Source organism: Melopsittacus undulatus, chromosome 1 (assembly GCF_012275295.1).
Source record: "Melopsittacus undulatus isolate bMelUnd1 chromosome 1, bMelUnd1.mat.Z, whole genome shotgun sequence".
Classification (NCBI taxonomy): domain Eukaryota; kingdom Metazoa; phylum Chordata; class Aves; order Psittaciformes; family Psittaculidae; genus Melopsittacus; species Melopsittacus undulatus.
This window is the reverse complement of record NC_047527.1, coordinates 41,946,044-41,972,583: the sequence shown is the minus strand read 5'-3', so window position 1 is coordinate 41,972,583 and position 26,540 is coordinate 41,946,044. Positions and strand designations below refer to the sequence as shown.

General features: G+C 34.2%; 1 protein-coding gene across 1 annotated transcript in view; it reads left to right on the top strand.

The window, feature by feature from the left end:
* The window catches only part of SNTG1 (syntrophin gamma 1), a 306,725-nt gene that overhangs the window by 260,785 nt on the left and 19,400 nt on the right, over positions 1-26,540 (top strand). The window contains exons 13-16 of the mRNA XM_005152553.3: positions 2,748-2,864; positions 6,877-6,948; positions 19,183-19,335; positions 25,761-25,853. Coding sequence (XP_005152610.1) covers positions 2,748-2,864; positions 6,877-6,948; positions 19,183-19,335; positions 25,761-25,853 — 435 coding nt within the window. The remainder of the gene's footprint in view (positions 1-2,747; positions 2,865-6,876; positions 6,949-19,182; positions 19,336-25,760; positions 25,854-26,540) is intronic.

The following is a 26,540-nucleotide window of genomic DNA, read 5'->3' as shown; positions in this document are numbered from 1 at the left end:
ATGCTTTTCAGGAGTTTCAAAGCTTCATTGTGTAAAAGTCATATTTTTTTTTTTTTTTAAATTTCACCTGTTCAGTGTGTTTAGATAAACTGAGACCACATTAGGAGCCCATAAGTAAAACACTTATCAAGTATTTGTTTAGCTTTATCCTGTTTTCCAGAATATATTTTAGTCCACACATGTGAATATGCACATGTACTCAAACAACCTTGTAAGTGTTCCTAATTATAATCATACAGACTTTGCTTAACAGTTCTTCTGTATTTTTAATAGTAGGTATTTAGTCTGAAGAAGAAATGCTTTTTTTGGTAATAAAATCTTGGTACAGTAGGTTGTCTGAAAAATCAATCTAATTTCTCCTCATGATCTACAGAGACAAGGGAGAAATATCTAAAGGAGCAATTGCCTTAAATTTCATGTCTGCTTTAATATTAAGGCAATCAAATTTGAAATATCGATACATCTGCACAGCATGAGTGACTTATAGGAGTCATAGGAGATGTAGAAATGAGAAATGTGAAAAAGAAAAATGCTAACTGAAAACAGATTCCATGCAGTGCTAGAGTGATATTAAATAATATCAGGCGAGATGATATCTTACTATGTGTCTGATTTTAATGAAACAGATCAAGATGGAACCAAATCAATTCAGTTTAATTAACTTAAAAGCATAAATGTCTCAGTTCCTAGAAAGTAGAGATCATTCATTCTCTTTCAGTTACAGAAATGTGCCAAATTTCTGTACATTTGTTTTAAACTCATTTTACTCTTCTGCATAGGCACTTTCAGTCACGAAGCTCTACAGATTCCTACCAAGTCAGAGTGATGAGGATACATATTTGTCCTATATTGAATAACATACGAAACCACAGAAAAATAAAGAAAACCAAATAAATATTACATTGAAATAATTTAAAATTTCTCTTACTGTACCAGTCAGTTGGTTTGGGTTTTTTGTTGTCTGGGGAGGGGGGGGGGAGCAGTTGGGGTTTTGGTTTTGGGTTTTTTTTTTTTTTGCTGACTATCTCTTCAGGAATATAAATGAGGTTCAAAGAAAGTGGCTTTTTAGTTGTTGCATGACAATATACTGTTGAGTGCTCTTCTTTATTCTTGAGTATTGTGCAGATCTGTCTTCTTTCTGAGTTTTATACACTTGTTTAATCACCAAACAAGCAGCTATTTAAACACTTGTTATTAATTAGACCTGAGATTATATTAAAGTGTTAGTGTTTGCTTTTGGCAAAATAATTAAACATTGAAGTTTCTGTGTGTTAGATGAATGAACCTTCTCCCTGTCTCTGTTTATAGACCATAAAATATCCCATAAACTGTGATGAAGTGTAGTAGTTCATACATGGGGATTTGAAAAAGCCATTAACTGTTAGAATTGTTACTATATGTGTTACAATAGATCTAACAGAAAAAAAAAAACAAACCAAAACCACACAAAAAACCCAAAACAAACATACAAAAACATTCTTCCATGACAGCCTGTTGATGAAAATCCTTTTCTTAACAGTAACGAAATAAACTTGTGTCAAGCACTTTTTAAAAAGTATGTAGCATACAAAATCTCAAAGGCTAAAACATGTAATACAAGCATTCATTTTAGGTACATCTTGTACTATTTAGGTACCCTTATACCATTTAAACCAACTTACTAACTCATTGACTGTTAATATGGCTGTAGTTATTTTTGCCAAAACTTCTTTCCTTATATGTTCATTACTGACTTTTAGAGATGGAGAATGCCCTATGCCTAGTTAATTTAGACATCCGTTTCATAAAGAGATTTAAAAATAAATTTATTCCATTAGCAGCACTGCATGAAATATGGGTTGATTTATTTTCCATAAGTAGTGTACCACTGCACACTGGAAATTTTATTTTATTACTAATGGCATGATTATAAATCAGAAGTTGCATGTTGTGTCTAATCCCTGTTCAGATGTTCTCCAGAATTTGGCTTAGTGGTGACTCATACTGTTTCTCTTTAAGGATTTGATTTTAAATTGCTCCAACTTAAAAGATGGATAGGTAGGGAATTAAATCCTTAAATGGGTTTGAGTAAGTTCTAGTTCATACATCTCTGTGAGATGATCTTCAAATAGTGGGAAAAGTCAACAGCATTCTGGTTATTTCTTAGCTGTAGATGAAGTCTATTCAAAATTGTGTCTGGAAACAGTCTTAATTTGCTATTTCTAAGCAAGGAGGTTCAAAATGCCTACACAGGGTTTGTTCAGAAGGGAAAGAATAAAGCTTGCAATTTTTTGAAATAAAATTTGTCAGGTCATATTGTTTAATGCATAATTGTGAATTTGTATGTGGAGACTGCATCTACATTGCAATGTAACAACAGCTACTTAATTTTGTATTCCTGCCTAGTGGTTCCTTACACTTCACTTGCATTAAATTCCTCTGACATAATCTGGAAGCAAATATGTAGAATTACTTCAGAGAGCTTTTAATAATATAATAGACCTTTAACATCCCCTGAGCATGTGGTTTGGCTTTTTTATTGTTGCTAGTACAATAAATATTTGTTCTGATGTTTTTGGATTGTCATAATAGGCATCCTTTATACAAGCACATGATTGTAAGCAAACTGCCAGTACACCATAGTCAGTGGTTCTAGGTTAATAGCTATGTAAAATTCGACAGACATTAGCTTTCTTTTCTGGAATATTTGCAATTCATTTGAAGAAAATGTCTGAGACATTTGTCAACACTATTGATTTTTCTGTCAGATAGTCTACATGGGCTGGACGGAAGAACGGGAACAAGACTCCCTTCAGGATCGAATGTACACACCAAAGTTTCTAGCACTGAGGGGATCTTCCCTGTATAAATTTATAGCACCTCCAGTAAGTATATTTCTCATGCTTGGTGGGAATAAATTTTGTTAAGTAAAATAATTTCGTGTAATTTCACAATGAAAACCCCTCATGAGTTAACAAGATTGCAACTTACAGCACTGAAAAGATCCAGGGTGTGTGGTATAGAAGTGATAGAAAACAGTTGTTTATCAGATGATTGGGCATTTAGCAAGAATCTCTTTTCCCCCACTTACCTAAGCACTTAGAAAAATACGACAGATATCTACTTATGCAAAAAAGAGCTTTTCTTTGTCCTTTGGCAGGCAGAACAGTCCTGAAGTAAGATTGTTAAATTTAAATTGAACTATCATTCTAGTCAAACTTCTGAGCTTTGGAGAAATAGCAAAGCTTTTTATATCTGTGGAAATGACAATATCTCTGTATTCAGATTTCATCTGGAAAGTTACTTTTATGCTGCTTGGAAGCACCAGAAAGAAGTTAGGGAAGCAAATGAAATTGTTTAGATTAAATGTATTAATTGGAATCTGACTGTCAACACTGGGCAAAATTTTAGCTTGTATTTTGTTTTATACTCAGTATTTATTTTCACTGTTTATGGTACATCTAAACCACAGTAAATAGAGGAACCCTCTAGCTAACTTGTAAGCAAGTAGGGAAGGAGTAACAGTACCATGCCAGCAACAGGGAGTCATGTGGATTCGTTTTGTTTGTTGGGTGACCTTTCTGACTGCTGCTAAACCCTGTGTTTCCAGATCCAGGCTGTACCCCTTCCTGCCTGAATCAGAAACATAGCATAATTTGGCTTGGAAGGGACCTTTAAAGGTTGTCTAGTCCAACCTGTATTGCAATGAGAAGGGGCATCTTCAAGTAGAGCAGGTTGCCCACAGCCCTGTTGAACCTGACACTGACTGTCTTCAGGGATGGGGCATCTACCACCTTTCTAGGCAACCTGTTCCTGTGGTAGTTCAAAGCCAGTTTGCAAGTCTGTGCATTGTTCATCAATCACTATTCATGTTTGTTTAGCACAGTGTTTAAAAACATGAAAAACAAGAGAGACAGAAGTATGAACTGAAAACTTCATGTGTTCAGTGTTGGTACACTAATTCACTAGTGGTTCACTGGATTTTGGCTCTTGAATGGCTAGTAATGGGGGGTGGGCTTTTGTTGGTGGATATTATTCAAGATTAGATTAAAATGTCACATTATGCTGCCAAGCACCTTAATTCAAAAGCAACTCTCCTGGCTTTGGCAGACCTGCCTGAGCATTTGCTGCCCATTTCGAATAAAGCCACCTCCATTCTAGACACTGCATAGAAGCAGAAACAATGCTGAGACCTCCTGTTAATACTAAAGAGGAAGATTCGTTTGTAGGCACTACGGAAGGAACTACAAGCCTCTTTACTGAGGATTCAATCATAAGTTTCTAGGAATAATGTACTGCTGGTGGGTAAATAGATAATAGGTCATGATTAAAGGATGTTGGAGGAATACGTTCATATTAGGGCTGTGAACCATAGTGATGTGAGTTAGGACACTTCTGGCAAGCTGCTTGTATGAGACAAGCCACTGATCCTTGAAGTCTTTATAGGTCTTTTTTCAGTTGAGCTGCAAGCTCGACATGATTTTGTTTTGCCAGATTCTGATTCTTATTTCAAAATAGGCAGTTCAAGCATAGAGAAAAATATATTCTATGCACGGAATAGGAGGGGAGCAAAATGACAAGCATGTTTTTTAAAGGACAAAAAGAAGAATTCCTGTTGACCTACCTTAAAAACATCTAATGTATATAACAATTGCATACTTACATGCCCAGCAAGATTATGTTTTTATCAGACTGCAGTAAGACTTTTAGAAGGACTTATAAAATCCTGTTTTTTGTATGCACACTTGAACACATGCAGTTATGTTCATTACTCTGCAGGTATATATATTCATCTCTTCCAGGGATTACAGAAGATTAAAAACACACTTATGATGACACATTTTCAGAGCTTTTTCTGTGAGATGCATAAAGTGTAGTTATAAAAAGAAAAACAGTTTAAGTATATTTGCAGTGTAAATTCCTTGGATTTAGTTGTTTTCTGAACACAGAAGTGCTACCAGCTTTTGAACCAGAAAATAAAATTAGTGTTTCCCTAGTCTCTGCCAAAGTCTAACGCATCAGGGAAGCACATTTTAAGCAGTCTGTATCATCAGCCTTCTTCTGCCTTGTTTTTTTATCTGTTTGATCATTAGTACTCCGACTTTCCAAGTCTGGTGAGTTTCACCTTCTTACACTTCATAGCTGGAAATCTCACAGAGAATGAATTTTAATTGTCAAAGAGCTGCCAACACCTTTTGCTACTCAAGCTTTTAAGTTAAAATACTGAAAACTAACACTGCAAGCAATTTCTATGGGTTTCTTAATTCTACAGTTGCTTTTGCTCTGCACATGACTTTATATAGAAAACTGATTTTGGGTTGTTTTTTTTTTTTTTTTACCTGAAAAGAAGTCCCTTTATAAGTACAAACGGAAGTAAAAAACATGCAGAGAACAAGAACTCTGATATTTTTCTCCAAAGTCTGGAACCTACAGTAAGCTTTTAAACATAGCTCTGAATGACTTTGTGCTTCAGAAGCAGTAGTAATGACTTTTCCTGATGGGGTAATATGACTTCAGCTTGTGTGGCTGGTGTTTTGGGCACAGTGGAGCTGTAGCAAGACTCCTCTCCTCATTTCTGTGTCCATGGTGAGAAATTCAATTTTTTTTTTTTTTGTTCACAGCATAAAGAGCAGACCTTTCCTCCCTCTCTTCCTCCCTCCCTTCCTTCCTTCATTCCTTCCTTCCTTCCTCCTTCCCTCCCTCCTTTCCTTCCTTCCTTCCATTCTTTCCTTCCTTGACAAAAGCATTTTATATGTTATTCATCACATCTCCAACTACTTCTTAAACTCTTAATTAGTCTATTATTTTCTATTTAAATAAAAGATAAGTTGGTCTCATACATCTTTTTCAAAGAACTTTATCTTTTTGGATCTTGAAAACCAAATAAATTTCTGACTTCAATGGTCTCTTCATTCTGCTTAACAGATGTTATTAACAGTTGATATAACTGTCTTCCTTTGGAGCTGGGCCACTATTCAAAACTTCTATTAAGATTTTATTTCTTTCATTTGTAGCCTCAATTTGCATTCTGTTTTGTGTGTTCTTGTGTTTTTTGAGATTGTGAATAATTCTCCCCTTTCATTCTCACAGTTTCCTTGGAAAGTTATTATAGATTGCTGTGATATCAGCTTGACTCTTCCCTTACTGAATATATTCATCCATACCTTTCTGTCTTATTTAAATCTTAACCTTTGCTCTTGCTCATATTGAACTCCTTATGCATTTATCTTTGCATAAAATAGTTACTTAAATTTAATACTGATAAAACCAGTTGTCAAATCATAAGACAAAGGAGAAATCGACTATTCCTCATATCTTAATTTGTTAAATTTTAGATCTCAGTTTAAGAAAGGGAAAGTATATTTGCCTCTTGTTTCTTATTCATTTTTCTCCCTGGATTTCAAAGCATGTGGGGTAAGTGTCTTGGACATTTCAAGATTGGAAACTTTGTTTTATGGATTTGCAAAAAAATATGGATTATGAAGCAAATTGTTGCATGCAGTTATGAAGAAGGAATTGATGAAAATATACCTTCTTAAAGACAAGGCTCTATAAGAGGAATTCAAACTCTATATCTTCTCAGGTTCTCAATGCAACCCACACCAGTTCCCAGGGGGAGCTTCATCATTCAGCATAGATCAGCCTGCATGCAAACACACTGGAGAGACAGGAGCACAAGGAGATGGATAGGGCGACTCCTAAGTGCTGCCTGGGTGGAAAAATCTGGTCCCCAATAATTATTGACCTGAGGCAATGCTTGATCTTTCTGTGTACATTATACTGGATGTAAATGGTTTAGGGATAGATTTATTTTTTTTATAAAATTAATTCTTAAAGTAAGCAAAAATACTTTACTTTCTTTTTTTTGCTTGTTTTGTTTGTTGTGTTTTTTCCAAGGTCACAACCTGGGATTGGACGCGAGCTGAGAAAACGTTTTCAGTTTATGAGATAATGTGCAAAATTCTCAAGGTATGTTGTGAAAGTTGAAAATCCTAAGAATAACACTGCAACTGGAAAATGCATCTGACCACCTTACAGAAAGAGATTAATTTTTTCCCTTTGAAATCAGTATCAGAAGTCTGGTGTCAGTACATACGAAGACAAATGCGAAGGCATGGCAAAATTCAAAATAAATGGATTTTGGCTAGGAAACTATTTTATTTCTCCACAATGCTGTATGTGGTTTATACCTTTAGTTTAATGTCACATTTAACCAGTATCATTTACCAGTTTCATTTTCTAAGTGAGAAGCTAAAGAAGTAGGGATCAGTTTCATTGCTTTTAAATTTCACTAAGACTGAGAGCAGTTTTTAGAGTATGCAGTACCATTATGAAAGTTTTTATATTTTTTTCATTTTCTTCAGTCTTTCTTTTATTTTCCCATTTTCTTCAGCCTGAACTTTAATAAATGGGAAGAGATAATAAAATATGTTTATGAAGTTAAAGCTACGAGTAACAAATTGAATAGGGTCATTATTGCACATTGTATTTAATTTTCAATTCCGATTACATTCAGAATTAATATGTATAGTTTTTTTCTCTGTCTTAAATGAAAACCAGTTTTCCAGATGCTCAGCATTTCTTAATCTAAAACTTGAGGAGAAGAAAAGGAAATGAAAAAGAAATGAAAACAATGTCTCTTTCCATTCATCTGAAGTGCTTTCTTGTGTAAGTCAGGCTTGGGTTTTGGAGGTCAAAATTATGTAAAACATTATTCGGTCTTTTGGGGAGTTTCATCTAGGCAGAGAAAAAAAGAAAGTATGAAAAATCATATTTTAAAGAAGTATTTCCCATTGGGAAGGACTTATCCTGACATATATTGTACATTCTTAGTTTTTGTAGGTCACACAGATGTACTGTACTTTCCTTAGGGAGGCAGATTACAGATGGAACATCTCAATAACATTCAGAAACTTTTTACATCAGAGACATCAAAAATAAGAAGCCAAATTTATAGTCTAAAAAAAAAAGCACTCTCTGCTAGCAATCTGGAACAGATAAGTGAAAGGATTTCTTTTACTGCTGTGTTGTCTGTGAGGTCTGGAATCTTCGTCAAGGAGAACATCCTAAATGCAACACGTCCCAGTGCTGTGTTATGTCCTTTAACTCCCAAGTGTGTGCAAACATTGACTCTTTAGTAGTGGTCATGTAGGGAGAGAATAAACATTGAAGACATTTCACTGAGGGTGTAATATGAACAACACTCTTAGAGCACGGTCAGGCTTTGAGAGAGATGAAAAAATCTCACTTGTGACACGCTTTTTTTTTTTTTCCTGGTAACCTCTGTAAGCCCCAAGCTACCTCTTCTCTGAGAAGTAAGCCTGTTGGAGCCAGGACAGATGTTCCTCATTGGAACATTGGACAGCTGACTCATTGCCATATAGTCTTCTCTGATTTAAATGTGCTTCTTTTCATTTCTTCTGTCACCTTCCTTCATTGATACTCTTCTCATTCACTCATTTTCAGTTACTTTTCTCTTTGCCCCCTCCTTTATCCCCTATTCTTGTATACTAATGCAGGGGTTTTTTTTCTCTTCTCAGCTGTGTAGCAAAAGTAAATTGCAGCCAAGTAATAAGTCCAAAAAGCAGTAAAACTTGAACAAATGCCATCCTCGCACTGTTGTGTGGAAGCACAGAAAGGGGTACAAAGATTTTTTTTTTCTTATCATCCATCTCTCCAACATGTCTGGGAAGATGTGTAGACCTTTCATTCTCAGTCTGTTTTAAAACAGGATGTCCCAGCAGAGAGGCAATTCCTGTTTAAGTAGTAAAGGAATATAATTTCTGAGTTTCTTTGTTGCATTATTCGTATTCTATTATTCCTTTATTTCTCTAATCTGGTCAAGCTTATAAAGTGTTGAAATGTTTCAGGCAGGTTCTATAGCTGCCTAAAACCAGTAAATAATAAAAAATGGAAGTAGAAAAACCATTACAATGATGTTACAGCTTCTGATATTGGAGTATTAATCTTCACCATATTCTAGTTTTGGACAGCAGGTACTATAGGACTTAACCTTGGTTTCAATAAATATAAAAGCAAGTAAACCCAAGAAAAACAGCTTCCCATTACTACTACTACACTGAATCACTGTAGAAACTCAAGGTTTTGTTCAGCTTGTATTCCGGCATCATAAATGTCTCAATTTTAACTGTGTGTTTCCGGACACAAGCCCTATGGATACTACTGCAGCAGAGGCAACTTAGAAAAAGTTACACTGGTGCCTTGTGATCATCTTCAAACTTCTTCCCTTCTACAGTACCTCAGGTGGTACTTTCACTGTAAATCTGTTTTCCTTAGAGAAAGGGTTGAATGGCAAAAGCACAGGCTAACAGGATTTGAAGCAATTATATTCTCAGAGATTGATAGATAGCATGTTAGTTCAGGAAACCTTATGAAAAAATGAAGAAAAGAAACCTTGGCTCTTCTACCACGATGTTACCTCTCCTGCACTTCCTGTTCTTCCATGCAGAGACAGATTTCATGTCATTGTTTTCAGGAAAATTGAGAAGATAAAATTATTTTGTGTTTCTGCTCCAAAAGCAAAAATCAGATGTCATTGGACAGAGACAAATCCAGGAAGATAGAAATATCTGTTTGCAGGTATTAGCTACCACTAATTCAATATGTACTATTTTAGATAGTAAAAACAAATAAAAAACACCCAAACCTTGACACCCACATTCATACATTACCAAAACAAAAAGTTCTGTAGAAAATTTTTTAAAGTAGTACAGTTGAAAAAATATATATTTGTAAGTAGAAAGCACTTCATTGTCAAGATTTTTGTGTTGGAATAATATTTTTGACATGCAAAGTAGGTAAAGCAGGCTGAGTACAAAAATCACATTTTAATAATATAAGATCAAATTATTCGTTGTGAAGTAATGACAAACAGCAGTGGACTTTGCTGTAAAAGGACATTTATGGAGATGCAAATAACATAAGGCCTGGGGGCGATAAATGCATAAATTGATAAGCATACTAAGTAATTCATTAAAAATTGAATAGGTCTGTTGATTATGGGGTGGAAGTACCTTAACAGAGAGAAAATACAAGATACTGAAGAATTCTTTAACTTAAAAAAGAAACTAGGAAAAAGAAAGAAGAAGTAGAAATCAGTCAGGCAAGTTCAAATTGGGAAGAAGTTAGAAATTGTACAAGCTCTGATGATTAATCAGTGAAAGGTACTGGTAAGAAATGCTGATAGCTTTTAAACCATTTTCTTTTTTTACCACCAGTTTTATTCAAATTGATGATAGTGGGACAGTGACACTAGCATGTGGATGAAAATTTGTGATCCTTGTTAAGCAATTTTTCAGGCAAGATATTGTAACAATACCACTTCTGACATTAGCATGCATCTATGAGTCATTTTCAACAGAATTAGTGGTAGAATTTACTATGAATAAATATTTTCAATTTATTCTAGAAGAAGCTTGTTTCAACCTATTCTCTTTTTTGAGGGGAAAAGCCTTGTTAAAGAGCCAACTAATTCCAGTGTTAGGATTGTTCAAATCTTCAACACTCCAAAAAAGCAGTTACTTAAATTACCAGCTTCAGAAATGGGCAGATGACCTTGTCCTGAAAATGTCTTTTTGGTACCTCTTATATATTTGATATGCAGTTTTAATATGTGTGTTTTGAGTGTGTGTCCATCTGCATGCATAAGTGTATAATTTAACAAGATGTAAGTATTGTTAATAAATTGGTAGATAAATATTTAAGCAATTTTTCCATGTGGGGGGTAGAAAAATATTTATTAGATTTTTTTGGGTAAATTATGAAGAATAATATAAAAGATTACATTTCTCTGCAAGCAAGTTTGCTTTGTTTGCTTGAGTTATGAAGTTTTTCAGCTTCATCCAAGCATCTCTTTTTAATTGTGAGAAAATGCTTTCTGTTGTTCAGTCACCTGTCCTATATCTTTCATGTGTCATGCAAAATATTTGGAGATTTACAATACAGAGCACACTTCATTCAGCATAAACCAGGAAACATATTCATGTATTAGATCGGTTCTGAAATTAAATGGGAAGGTAATTGTGAAAGGAAGTATTTGCCAGCAATATGTCAGGATGGTGAATCATTGATGTTTATAGCTGGTATCATCTGCATCAGTCAGCTACAGTTTTCTTACTACATTAATCAGGACCGACTTGGTGTCTCGGGAGACTTGTGTTTCTTTCCTTATTTAGCTATTAGTGTGTGTAAAATCCCCAGACACGGTGATGTTAATTTTCCTGTAATTTTGTTGTCCGTTACCAGTAAGTCAAAGTGTGGGAAGAGAACAGTATATAAAGTATGGAAAACTTCTGAAAATGTTTATATATTCAGATAAATTTAAAAATTAATGCCAACAGACACATAAACATATAAAGTGAAGGTCTAGAATATACTCTGAGGTCTATTATTAGTATAGGTTGCTCAATGACTGAGACTTGCATCTTAATGTGATTCCACTAAAGTACTTCACATGTGCTCAAAACTACTTAGGAGGCATAAGTAATGAATCCCTTTTTTGAACAGGTTAATGCTGCATCCTGGTAAAATTAGATTTTCAACCAGTATTTAGCTATGTGCCAGTTCTTGGGAAAAGTGCTATGTTCTAAGTTCAGTTCTAAGCAGCTGAAGTTTGATTTCTCTCCTGCTCTAAATTTAAGAACCTTTGTTTCCAAAGCAAAGAGGACCTGCTCCCACTCTAAGTAGATTTATATTTGTTTTATAAGAAAATAGTAAAAGTCCTAAATTATCTCCATGTCCACTGGTATTAAGACCATCATTACATTGGCTTCAGTTACACGATAAAGAAAAACTTCTCAGGTGCTAGTGTTATTCAATACTAAAATAGAGCTCCTGATGAGGCTGTTGAATTGCCATATCTGGGTCTTTATAAGCATAAGCTGGCATGTAGCTGCCTTGCATGGAGTTAAGCAATAGATGACCATGCCTCCAGCCTGATAATTCATATTTGTGATTCTGTATGTAATGTCATTTCATTTCTCTTCATCATGTACACAGTAATATGGTCCCTAATCTGTGGTGTGTTAATTTGGATAAATGTAATGTGTTCTGTATGTTAAAAGTGTTATGTTCCTGCAACTCTATAGCAGCATGCAAGAGTCTTTTTTTGAAGACAAAAAGGCAGTGTTACTAGATACATGCCAACTGCAACTGTGTAAAGGATTGTTAACTTTTTATTGATTCAGAAAAGGAAGGAAAAACAATATTTGAAATTTAGAGTTATTAAGCAAGGCTTTTCCTGTTTCCCTTTAACTTTAGAAGTTTTTCTTTTTTATTTCAAAACAAACAAACAAAAAACTCTTTTTTGGGACTTTTTTTTTTTAACTGCAATTAAGTTATAATACTGTCACCTTTCGGGTAAAAACAAGTCTGGGCTGGGGGCTACCAATCTAAGAGTCTGATCCTGCATCCTGCATCCTGGAAGTAATGAGAAGAAAAGCACAAAGAGGAAAATAAAAAAGAACAACAGATACAGAAAATATATGTTTAAATTATTCCTGCAGTCTCAGCTGGTTAAAGGCATCAGATTTTACTTCTTCTAAGAAACTGCTTGCTTGTTTAGTTCTGAAACTGACAGTGGTGTTGCAACGTCATTGAAAGGTAAAGCCAAATCCAACTTTTAACATAAAGGATGATGAAAAGGAACAGAAATAAGGTGTGAAGTATAAATACTGAATGAGAGTACTTGGGAAAGACAAATATATTTCTTACATCCCCCATGTTAAATATCAAAAGTTTGAGCTTTTCATTCATTGACTTAGTCTAATCAGAGCATCTCTCAAGATATTGGAGTGATGCCATATTTCTGTATTTTACCCACTATTATGTATTGATACATCAATTTGGGTGGATTTTTGTGTAGCATTTTTCTCTAATTTATCAACTTGCTCTTATTTTTTGCTCACATGCACTAATTATTTGAGTTTTTTTCCTGTCTTTCTTTCTGATAATTGCAATGATTAAATTTAGCATAAGATCTTGCAGTTTCATTGCATAAAGAATTTAGGACTATAGGCTTTCATGTAACAGCAATTACATATTTTTTTCACTGGATATGTGTCCCAATCCTTAGATGAAATAAACTCAGGAACAACTGTTGAAAATTCACATTGGTGTATTCTCTTCGCAGTGGAGGTCTACATATTACTTCGTATCAACAGTCAGACCAACACTGAATACAGAAATATTAATTTTCTAACAATTTTTTATCTTGTTTCATGATATGATCTCCTTTTCTACAGGCACTTTAAAATTTTTTTTTCAGAACACTATCACCAAGTACATGTAAAGTATAATTTTTTACACATTTGCTGATACAAATTTGCTGACATACTGATATCCGACACAAATGCTTTCACTTTGCTACCCTAATCTGTTCTCAGCCTGCCATAATGTATTGACAAGTTCTTTGAGTAAGGAATTCTGTTGAAAGAAAAAGAAAAAAACAAACCAAACCAAAGAGTATGCAGTCATGTAAGTAATGCTTTTATTATTATGAATAATCAATTTGATGAGTAATTTTACAGACTTTATCAGAATTAATTCTTATCTTTCCAATATGTGTCGTCCATGAAGATGACCTTTAAAAGCCCTTTTCCTACCTTTAAAGCAAATGCATCTAAAGATGAAAACTCCACAAAAATTTCATCCTATGAGAATTACGAGGGCTTTTCTTCCACATAATTTGTCTGCTAACTTATGGTTTTGAGTCAGATCCTCCTTTTTTTTTTTTTTTCTTGAAGAGGTAGCTAGCCTCTAACATCTCCTGTTCTCATTTCCTGTGGCTAGTAGCATAACATCCCCTAACAGCTGGGAAAAGTAGTTAGGTAAGGCTCTTCTCTTACAGAATGGGAATGGAGCATGTTCAGCATGACAAGTTCAAAATGGTATCAGCTAAATTTTGCTAAGAACATCTAAATTTTTCAGTAGGGCTTAACTTGTTTTTTGTTTTTTTTTTTTTTGTTTTTTTTTTTTTTAAATGTCAGCAAAAGTTTACTCACATCCAAAAAGCAGTTTCAGGGGCAGTTCTGCTTGTTGCTTTGTTTCCTTCTTTTTAATGTGGACAAAATGATTTCATAAATTTTTCCTATTTTATTTCACATAAGTGATTCACCTATTTTAACTTTATAGTCTAAATAAAAAAAAAATGAAAAAAAAATATTCTCAGGCAGGAAAATAACAGAAAAATCCCCAGCTACCAGTATTTAAATTTGAGAAAGTTGCAAGCAAGATCTCAGAATGAAAAGATAGACTCACTCTTTACCATTACTATCTGTTAACATTATGCTTACTCTTCTGAGTAAACTTAATTTCCACCAAACGATGCCTCAAAGTTTGGAAAGGTACAAAAACCTTAATCACTCTCCAGACAGATGATGAACACACTTTTTAACCTCTGTAATTATATTAGCCTTTGATTTCTCCTTTAGCAGAAAATAAACACCCTCTGAAAGGTATTAATTTCTTTCCCAAAAGATTAGTATATTTTATGAAAATAATGATTTTTTTTTTCTTCTGGCATTAAAATAAACACATTTCTGAGTGGGCTCATTATGAAATAGGTACAACTATGGCACTAGCTCAGGAGAAACTCACATTCAGACTCTTGTTCTGGTTCAGATGAAGTTCTTTGATACGGCACCAACTTTTAGTCAGGCAGAATAGCAAATTAATTTTCCTATTCAGACAGAATAGGAAAGTAATTCAAACTTACTCCTGTACCTCATAGATTACAGGGAATGAACATTTGTATTTCTCTCAAGCAGTCAGACAGACCTTTCTAATGTAAATTTAATTGAAACTAAAATTCATTCTTTTATCCTGTAATTACAATTATTTTTTCCCCTTGAGAAAACGTATTTTCATATAAAATTTGCACATTGAAAAATATTCTGTCCAGTTTTAGCTTAGTTGACATTCTGTTTTTATTTAAATGCACTAATATATATACATATTTACACACACACGCATACAATTTCAACTTTTTTTGTGTGTTTTTTTAATATCAAAATTGAGAAGTATCTACATAAGATGAGATATTTACAAACATGCATGCCTGCATGGGTCATTTTTAATTCATTACTTGATTAATGAGGATGTGTTGGAGAAGCAGTATGTTTTTTCACTTTGGAGTGAATCTGCTCCCTGCTGCCTGTAAATGCTATTAGAACCATCTCCATAGCAACTAATGGCAATGCTAAAGAAAAGTGCTACCAAAGTTTCAGATAAAGAAGTAGATCATTAGAATTCTTTAGAAAGAAGGATGCTTATGGAGAAGGATGTTTATGTAGATGGAGCTGGTAAATGAAAGGATACACAAACAGTAAAATAATCAAGGCACTGATGCCAGCAAGTTTAAAGGCATCATGTGATTAGCTTTCACAGCTGCCTTGGAGTTACTAGAGTCTTGAACTAATGGAAGAATGCTTTTTATCTTCAGAGAATTTAAGTGCTAGGTTTGAACTTCAGTTATGATTGGATGGATTTCTTTTTGCAGGACTGTCTAGTCAAAAAAGAAAACAGGTTTTGTTTGTTTCCTTATCTGTATATTATTAAAAATTGCTATAATTTACATCACAATCATGAATATTTACCTCATTTTAACAGCTGAAATAAAATTATCTCAAAAAATCAGGGTCTCTTTTGTCAATTTAGGAATGCAATTCTGATTAGGATGATTTTGAACATCTTACATGAATTACTGTTCATGTCAAAAACTGCTCTTCAGTGTCACTAATATTTAAAGTTCCATCACCAAATTAGTCTTTATATTACATAGAACTTTACAGGTAAGCTACTTTTCAGGCAGTTCTTGAGCACATCCTGGGTAAAAGTCATGCCATGATCATGAAACTGGTAGTTTTAGCTTTGTTTCCTATTGCACAGACCTTTGTAGCACAACTCAACTCTCACTAGCTATAGTAAAAATTGCATCTTAGTGCTCTTAAATAATAGCCAAAATATGAGTGCATTCATCATACATAAAATGAAAAGACACAAGTAATTAAAAAGGAACAGTAGTGCTTCTGGAGAGGGCAGGCTTTCAAAAGGGAAAAGATTACTTCTGCAGAAGAGAAGGCAATGTCACTACCTAGTGATAAAGAAGCATTCTGCCTTAATTTGAAATGACTTGCCTGATCAGCCATGCTTTGTTCCCTTAGACAAATTTATTACTCTCACTTAACATGGACAACATTATTAATTAGGCAAGTAGGAGTCATACCATCCTGTCAGCAGAGATATTGGATTACCCTGAAGCTGGGTGTAAGCCGAGGACTTTCCTCACAGCCCATCCTTCTGCAGGACTACTTCCAGTAGAGAATTAACATAATGCTACAAGTTTTGTGACTGTTCCTCTTCAGAGAATCTTTAATAATTCACAGTGAGAACATCAGGGGTAAATGGTATACCTAGTCATGAAAGTATGGAAGAGTTCTTAAAAAATCAACATGAAATTGGCTCATATTCATCATTGGCTAGTAAGTGATTATAAAAAAAATAGAGTGTCTTAGCAGATTCTTAAAAGGTTAGACCGACATTTTATATTTTAGATGAAATAATCATGTGTTAAAAGTTAATGAAGATTCCTGCTTAATCCATACCTGGTTTTGAGACTCCTGACAAGTTTATCTTAAATTTGCAGAGGCTTTTGGACAATTCTCAGTTGGATTCTGAAGAAAAAAGTTTGGTTTCAATTCCTGCCTTCACAAAAACATTTGGAAAGCTATCTTTAATTTTGCCTATGCATTGTTTCCTGCAGTTATCCACATACAAATAGAAACATAGTTAGGTCTATAAATTTTTTAATACAGATTTAACTTTTTAGAAGCCTGAGAACAAATGAAAAACTAAAGAAACATAAAAAAAGCAGAAACAGTACTAAACAGAACCTTGCACTTATTTATTTTTGCAAGTAGAAAGAAATACCACTAAGAAAGAAAGGAATACCCTACGTGTATGTCATGGGGTTTTTTTTAGTTAAATTCCAACATTTAAGTATAGTTGACTGAACCTTTCTTACAGTGCATTTAACCATAGTTATTGCTACCAAAATCACTAGAACATACATCGGAACTAGTAAAAAAAAAAAAAAATTATCTTTCTGCAGAAAATTATTACTTCTGTGGAATTGATGAATTGTTTTTCATTCCAAATAAGAACTTCACAAAATGTAAATTTGGATAATAAATGAGTACATTGTGTGTGTGTCACAGTATGATGCAGTAGGTGAAATATTATAAAAAATTTATATGTAAACCACTGAAGTGAAATGCTACCTAGTATTGATTAGATCTTTTCTAAAACAATGCTCTCATTTATCATAAATAGCAAACCCAAGGATTAATATTGTGGATCCCATTTATCACTTCTTTCTCTTTTCATCCTCTAGGTTTGATGAAATGCTTAGTAAAATCTAATACAATTATTGCTAGCTGTGTTGATAAAATGCACAAGCTTTTATTTAATCACTTAAAAATACTTTTCTGAGATTGCTATATTTTTTAAGTATATTTTAACTGAGATCAATCTCACTAAAATTCTTAACATTTAATTTTTCAGAGTCTACACAAGAACTCATTCCTTTTTCATACCCAGCATATTCTTCTCAATAGGAAAAAAAGCCTGTAAGATCGGGAAAGTCTAACAATGTAATTTAAGAATATTAAACCTTAACTGCACTCAGCTAAAGAGATATGGATTCTGGAATCAAGCACTGCAGTAAACTTCCTCCAATTTAAAAATGGAATATTACTTCAGTTGCTTTAATGGCAGTGATTCCTGTCATGCCACATATTGTTTCAGATAAGGTTTAAGAGTTTGCGTTAGTAATAATTAATTGCTCTCTACTGACTGTTGTCAAGAATAGATGAAGAGTTAAAAATATTTTAAATTTCTTCTGAGGTTGTAGACATGAAGAAGTAAAACTTTCCTTTGTAAAGTCACGTACCTTACACACAGACTCCACACTGAATAGTCCATTCAGTTATGGACCAACAGGCCCCTTCACTCAGGTGTAGCTCTGGAGATGTAATGAATTTAAGACCCTGCTTGAGACCTGTTAGAAAAGAAGTGCTGTTACACTACACAAAGTAGCTTTTCTTCCCTGAAGGAGTGAGAGTCAGTCAGTACTTTTACTTATCCAGCTCCTGCTGATGGGGTTTGTATAGTCAGGCACTAGATTATACTTTTTATGTTGCTACACAAGATTAAACCACAAGATTAAACATTTGTCATAGTGGTACTGCTCTGTGTGCTTTGAGGCTGAGTATGCATTAGAGCTTAGGTGCCTTTAACAACAACAGAGACATTATGACCTCTTTATATGAATGCTGTCAATACTGTGAGCAGAACTGACATTTTAGTTTTAGAGGAAAGGCAGGCATGGACAGGAAAAAAAGGACAAAAGTATTTATCATAGGACATAAGCTATTTTTAGCTACATCCAGCCGCTTAAACTACAGAGTGCTCTGTACACCTGGAAAAAAAGAAAATCTGCAAGAATGTTAATTTTTTGGAAATGTTAATTTTTTTGGAAATGCCTTTTTTAAGATCTAACAGCCTATGTGCATTCTGATTTTTTTTTAGATCCATAACTTAATGCTGTAGAGTTAGTAGGCTTAGGCCTTGATGGAAGTAATGAAAGATACTGTTTCATAGTGACTGGTTATCTTAAAATCTGAACAACTGTTTTTCATCATCATGGTTGCAGAGAGAGGGTATATTGCCTCCATAGATGATTCTTCTAGAAACTGTAAAGCAGTTTTGAAACGGACATTTACAAATGTGTTCTGTACTGGCTTTATTGAGCAGGTCTGTCACATGTCTACTGAACAAAAAGAAAGAGAAAGATGGTGCTTACTCTACTATTGCATACTTAAATATTTTCATTCTTGATCACTTTAACTTCCTGGTTCTCTGCACCAGAGAGCTCCCTTGAACAATGCTAGGTGGTCCTCCATCATGTTCTTTATCTTTCTGAATATAGGTGTCCTGTTTAAGTTTTTTGAAATGTCAATGTTTAGACCAAAACCCTAATTTTCAGTTCCTCAGTTCTTAGTAGTTTTTTACAGTGTTATATCATTAAAAATGCCATTTTAAAATGCTAACTTTCAGGCAGAGGTGTTTGCAATTAAAAATATTAATTGATGTATGCCAGATTATATAACTTCAGGTTTTAATCAGGACAGTGATTTACTGGACCGGCGGAAACATTGCTTCAGTGTCCAGTCTGAATCTGGAGAAGATCTTTACTTTTCTGTGGAGCTAGAGCCTGACCTTACACTATGGGAAAAAGCCTTCCAAACAGCAACTTTTTTAGAAGTCGAACGTATACAGGTGAGAACAAACTGTCTTGGTAATTACCTTTTGGTACATTAACATATAGGTCTATATGAAATGGTGGTGCAGTTTAAGAAATTCTCTGACCTTCTGCAGCTCTCAAATTGTTCTGTGTACATAATTACGTAAAACCCCTTTTTGTGTTCCTAGAAAGCTTGTAATCTAGCATTCAGAAGAGATCACCCCAAATACAATTATGGAGTTATTATGACTAGGTGATATGTATTTATTAACTAAAGTTCACAGAAGAAGAAAAAACAATCTATAGATGAGGGACATATGCAGCTGTTTAGATACTAAATACTAACATGTTATTTTGTTAGTTATTGGATAATGCAAGAGAACCATGCAGGAATTAAATTGTCCTTGTAATAATCATGAATGAGAGTACACTGGATAAGAGTACTTACCGGATACAAGCAAGAACAGAATTGTACCTCAGGTACATTATTCTTTTTTTACACAACTTAACATTTCTTGTGTATTCATTAAATTGCCAGATGACAGAGCAGAGGTAGATGACATTCATTTACAGATTACTAGTGAATTTTTATAGCGAAATTACATATGAGTGTTTAAAGATAACATTGTCTTTTTCACATAACCAAAAAGTAATGTTTTGTGTTGTTTTTTTTTTCTTATTTTAAAATAGAAGGAAAAAATACACACCAGAATTAGAGTTCAGCTCATCCTAGGTGTTATATTGATGTTCTAATCATAAAAAATACATGTTCTTGGAATAGCTTTTGTTGACGACACACCTACAAAAGTTGTATTAGCCTATTAGCTGTGCAAGTGCTGGCTAATGCTCACTTTCCCTGCATGCATTTTCTATATCTCTTGGGAATGCAAGCACTGACAGTTTTTTATTAAGACAAATACTTATGTGTTGGCCTTTTTCTGACCTATAAGCCAACACATGCAGATGGACTGAATGAGTACATATTAATAATTATGCATTTTGCAGAATTATGTTGCTGTCAGTTTTAAAGCATAATACTTTTGCTGGAGGAACATTGAAACACGTTCAACTTTTATCTTGACATTTATGCACTCTGCTGCCTTTTACAGGAGCTATTCATACCTTTTCAACTCTGTTCTGCTGAAAATGTTTGTAGTTTTTGTGCGTAAAAACTACGCGTCCTCTGCTATTAAATATTTGAGGTGCTTTGTCTTTCTTGCATAACTGGCTGTAGCAGTTTGTCAAAGCACTACTGTGCCATCAGTAAAAGAACATATGACAATTTTCTTGAATAACTTTTAGCCTAGACACCACTTTGTATTTGTTCTACTCTAATATCAATTCATACTTTAGCATTCCTAGCTTACATTTTTCTCTTGGGTTTTAGAATTGCATTTATTCAAAATTGCTGCTATGTCTCCAAAAAGAATTTCCTTAATAATCTTAAACTGAGATTAATCTTAACCTTTCCACATTTCTTTTCATTCAACCGATGTTCTGAGTAGTAATTATCATAGAATCATAGAATAGTTAGGATTGGAAAGGACCTCAAGATCATCTAGTTCCAATCCCCCTGCCATGGCCAGGGACACCTCACACTAAACCATATCACCCAAGGCTTCATCCAACCTGGTCTTGAACACTGCCAGGGATGGAGCATACACCACCTCCCTGGGCAACCCATTCCAGTACCTCACCACCCTAACAGTAAAAAATTTCTTCCTTATATCAAGTCTAAACCTCTGCTGTTTAAGTTTCAACCCGTTACCCCTTGTCCTATCACTACAGTCCCTAATGAATAGTCCCTCTGCAGCATCCCTGTAGGCCCCCTTCAGATACTGGAAGGCTGCTATGAGGTCTCCATGCAGCCTTCTCTTCTGCAGGCTGAACAGCCCCAACTTTCTCAGCCTGTCTTCATATGGGAGGTGCTCCAGTCCCCTGATCATCCTTGTGGCCCTCCTCTGGACTTGTTCCAACAGTTCCACGTCCTTTTTATGTTGAGGACACCAGAACTGAACACAATACTCCAAGTGAGGTCTCACGAGAGCAGAGTATGAACTCAAAGTAATGATTTCCTGAGACTGATTGATCATAGCAAATTTGTGAAGGTAGCCAAACAAGCTTCTCATGATAGAGTATTATTGTGGAACTCACATATACTATTTCAGCTTTTTTCTTTATTTTATTGCCTCTCTGTATCTCAGTTTTGAAGAAAAATAGAATATAAAATTTCAATATAACTGGTCTTGGCCTTTTAATTTTTCCTTTAGCAATCTGAAACTGCTTTCATCCACCAATTTTCAGATTCAGGTAAAATCTGGTTTTACTAAGGAGTGGTATAATTCATCTCCAACATGTTTTTCACTGCTCTTTGAGAAAAGGTGACAGGTTCAAAATCAAAGTATCAACTGTACCTTTTTACTAAAATTGTGTTACGAGCACTCATATGATTATTCATATTTCACATGAATGATGATCCAGCTGTGTGCATGTTTTTCTTCCTATGAAATCATATAATTTTGAAAATGTAACTGCAGTTTAAAGCTGGCATTTAAAATTATTCAAATGTGTTGTGTACTACTCCATAATCATAGAAATAATAACAGAGCTAGTCAATGAGTATAAACTGGCATTAACCTCCACAAGTGGTTGATCAGGACCCTATTTGGATGTAATTCTAAAGAATACATGACAAATTAAAGTATTTTTAAAGTACTATAAATATGTAATAAATTCTGTTTAAGCCTAATTCATAGTTTCTGCCAGAGTTATATGTAAACCAAAAACTAGGCAGGTGTTGGTTTGGTTGAGGTTTTTTTTGTTCTTTTAAGAAAGAAATATATTAAAGGAGAGATAGTCAAGCTGAAGTTATTCAGCAGTAATATGTGGTATGATATTGTACTGCTGCCATTGTGATGTTTCACAGTCACTATTTTAAAGTAGCAAGAGATGCTAACCCTTTGTCAGAATTACTTATTAAAAGAAAAAAAAAGGATTTGGAATGGAGTTCCTTTTTCCTTAGTGTCTAACAACACTGTCGTATGAAGAACCTGAGATTATTCTAGCTTGCATAATGATGTACAATTATGTATGATTGTCAGTTTTACTTTGTGTTCCTGCTACTTTATGCAAAAATTTTCACCTCTTCCATCATGAATTTTCCTGCTTGTTTGCATTGTGGTTGTTTGTTTCCTAATATGAGGGTTATTGTGTAAGCTGCTTTGTATTACAGCACTTCAGCATTCATCTCCACTGAAGTTGAATCTGAGACTCTGAATTAAATCTTGGACCCATAGTGTGGTTTCCCTTATCTTCAGAGATAGTTTCACAAGGTTTAAAACACAGGATTCTTTCCATAATTTAAACTGTGTGTACTGAGGGAGTAGAATCTAAGGAACAACTTTAGGTTACTTCCTTCAGACTCCCTCCTGACCCACTGAATTATTCATAAACCCAATATGAGATTCTGTATTCTGTGCAAGAACAAGAAATCAGTGCTGAAAGATCTTCTGCTTCTTTTGGGATGGGAATGCTTCAGCTCTGATAAGGTTTTCATGCCCTGTGTGAGAAATCAGCAACAGAAGCAAAAATCCACAGTATATATTATTAACAGTCACTTTTAATAATTTAAAGTGTTTGTTAAAGATATATGAAATTTTAAAGTCTCCTGGAAAGAATTTCTGTATTTTTGCTTTTTTCAAATGTCTGAATTGAAAGACAATTTAAATAAAACAAAGATGAGAAAAATCTCAACAGTTAACGAGTGCCTGAAAGTTCACATTCCTACTCTGACATATGACCAGAATTGTGCAAGTGCACACAACACATACATAAAGCAGGGGGCATTCTTTCCCAAATAAACTAAAATCTTGCTGTCCAGAAATCCTTTTGTTATTGTCACGATTTTGCTTCTCTGCATTATTTTGAACATCATGGAGTGCATGGTCAAAGGGTATGGACTGGTCTTATACGTAAGTAAATAATAAATAAAGAATCAGCTACTACTGGTGGTCTGCAAATTACAGTGGAGTTTCTTCCAACCGGTAACTGCATTGAGCTAAACTAGAGGAAATTTCTCCACAGACTGTGCACTGTCTTTTGGAGCAAGACTCTCCAGTCTGGGAAGCAGGTTGCTTTTAAGTGCAGCACTGAACCAAGACTGATGCCTCCTGTTTCTCATAAATCTTTATTTCTCAGTGAGGCTAATTAGCTCAGGCATGGTGCTGTACTTAGGCAGAGGTAGCTGTGGAAGCTCAGCATGGTGCTGCAGTGCACATTGTATGCTGACCTGCAATGTCGAGGTGAGAAGTTAGACGAGTTAAGATGGCAATACATATTTTAAGCCTGATATACTATCTGTTTGCTGAATTTTAATTCTCTGGTTTAGGCATTTTTGAAATCTATAAATAAAAACATAGGTTGCATCTTGTAGGAAGTTAGTAGGATAATTCTACAAAGCTATATTTTTTTGGTTTGCATGCAAAACCTGAAGATTTTTGCAAACATGAAGTCATTAAGTAATAAGTCACTGTGAAAATATATTTCTTACACTCGTTTTTTTTACTAATGAGGTATTGCCAAAGGCAATCCTCTCCTTTTCTAACACTGATTTACAATCAGTTTACATATTCATAGTAGTTTTATTGTACAGCTGCTGCTGATATAAACACAAATACTGTATGACTGCAATACCATAAAGCTGAATCATTAATTTAATAATTAAAAATTTGTGGGGTTTATCTATTAATAGTTCCAATGACTAAGTGCTTCTTTATACTCTATGAATTAAGATTTTATATATGTAGTGAAGTACATGAAGTTCTTTCAGGTTTGGAAGCTACAGGAACAGACCAGTCACTGTATTTGACCTCAACAACAGCAGCAGGAAACTTTTCATTTACTGATGAACAGTTACAGCTTTTGAACACCTTTGGTGAATCACACTGTGACGTAGGATTTATGGTTACTCAGCAATAATGCAAAATCATCTTGTAAGGCACATGTCATGGATTGGTTTCACTTCTGAATTATAAATGGACATGCTTTGCCAATAGACTGGGTTATAATGCTCTACTTATGCCCGAGTGCTAACCAAAAGAAAGTGCCCTTCAGCTTCAGTGATGGATACCACTGTGTTTGAAACCTAGACTCTAGAGCCCCAAGGTGTGTGCATGAAGATTAACTGACAACTGTTTGCATGGTTGAGACCTGTTTTGATCAGTGTAGTTGACACCTGTTTTGATCAGTGAAAGCAATTTGCACAAATATTTCAATTCCAGAAAAATAAATATATATTTAAGTGTAAGAACATAAAATTTAAAATAACCAGGGAATCTATATAGTTATGAACTGCTACATTTTCCTTCATTACAATGTCTATTTCAATTCTTAGAAGCTATTAATGAGCCCCTCAGCTTCTTCTGTTCTGGGAAAGACAATTTAGAATTCAAAGAGCCCACCTAAAGAATATATAAGTAAAGGCATGTGATTTATCCTTACTAATCAAAATGCCAAAAATAGCAATACATACTTTTGTAACACTGATATTTTAATAACTTACATTGTCCCATGTCTACAATTTATATTTTGGTTCTTTGACACATTATAGATCATGGAAGTGTGTTTGGTGTCCACAGCAGCATTTGAAGATTGTAGCTACATTTCATTAAATCTGGAGGGTAAAATTTCCATGAAACAAGAATAACTTCTTTGAAGAATTTGCATCAGGTTTAAAAATGTTTTTCATTGTTTACATAATTTGTGGTGAAAAAATAAAAGTATATCATTTTATACCTGAGGTCAGCACAGTAATAGTCATCCTGGAAATTACACTAATAGATGTCTCACAGCATATATTGAAGTGTTGTGGAACAAAATAGATGCATAGCAGACAACGATAAATTCTTTCAGGATTTCAGAGTTTCTCATGGGAACCTTTGACATATTTTGGTCCACTAGCTGAAGCAGAAAAGGTATTTCATATTATTACATCAGTTGCTACATTGTATGAAATACAGCCTTTTTCAGTGATATTTAGCAGAAAATAAAAACAAAATAAAGAGCATACCAAAGAGATATTTTACAAATGCATTTATTTCTTCTTTAAAAGCTGAAAGTCATATATTAATGTTAGAGGAAGTTACTGGGTACCAAAACAAATAAGAGAGTTCAAAAATAGTGAAACTTCCCTTTGACCTGTTGTTATTGATAAGCCACAGAGGCTATTCTGATTTATTTTTTTTTTCCCTAATGGAAGCATAGCCTCTTTTTACAATACTTATTCAAATCCTTTGATTTGAAATAAATTAGGAATAAATTTATTTATATGCAAATAATTTCTTTCTGGCAATAATTTTGATCTATATAAACATTAGAATAAGGAAACAGAAAAACTGGTCCTGGAAAGAATTTCAAGATGTGTATTCTCTGGTAAATACCTTCTCTGACTTTTCTTTTACAGTGCAAGACATATGCCTGTGTTTTGGAAAGTCATCTTATGGGACTTACCATTGACTTTAGCATGGGTTTTGTCTGTTTTGATGCTGCCACAAAGGTAAAGTTCTAAGTCTTTTTTCCATCACATCATTATTCCTTGTTATTTTTTTTATATTGTGGGATAAGTAGTACTTCCTTAAATTGCACTTGGTTTTATTATTTCAAGAGATCGTCTCTTGCCAAATCTCTTTGCTTTAGTTTAAACATGGGGTGATTTTAAAATTATGCAAGAAGTTGTATTCTGTTTTTGTGCTTCTTATTGAAAAGTCAATACCACTGTCAATTGGAAACAAGCATCAAGTCTTTTTCATTTCATTTCACTTGAAAGCCCAGACTGGTTAATTTTTAGGTTTCTTTCACTGATGCATCCTTTGTTTTGAGAGAAAATAATCCTGGTTTCAAGCTGATCTGTGAGCTTTGAAAAGAATCTTCCTTTCTCTTCTCCTATTTCATGGGTGGTGGTGTGTGTTATATACAGCAGTTCTCAGTTTATGTTTTACATGTTTCTGTTCAGGTGTCTGTAAAAAGAGAAATCAGCCATGGTGTCAATGACTTATGCTTTTATCATGAGTCTTAAAAAAACTCAGTACAACTGATGAAATAGTTTGCTGTATTGAGTGAGTAATAGAGCATCAATTTCCAGATTATATTAACGCGAGTGCAAATCTCAGTAAAATCATTGGGAACCTACGTGTGTTTGCATTTGCACTAACTACTAATAAGTACAAAGATGTAAGCAAGCTTT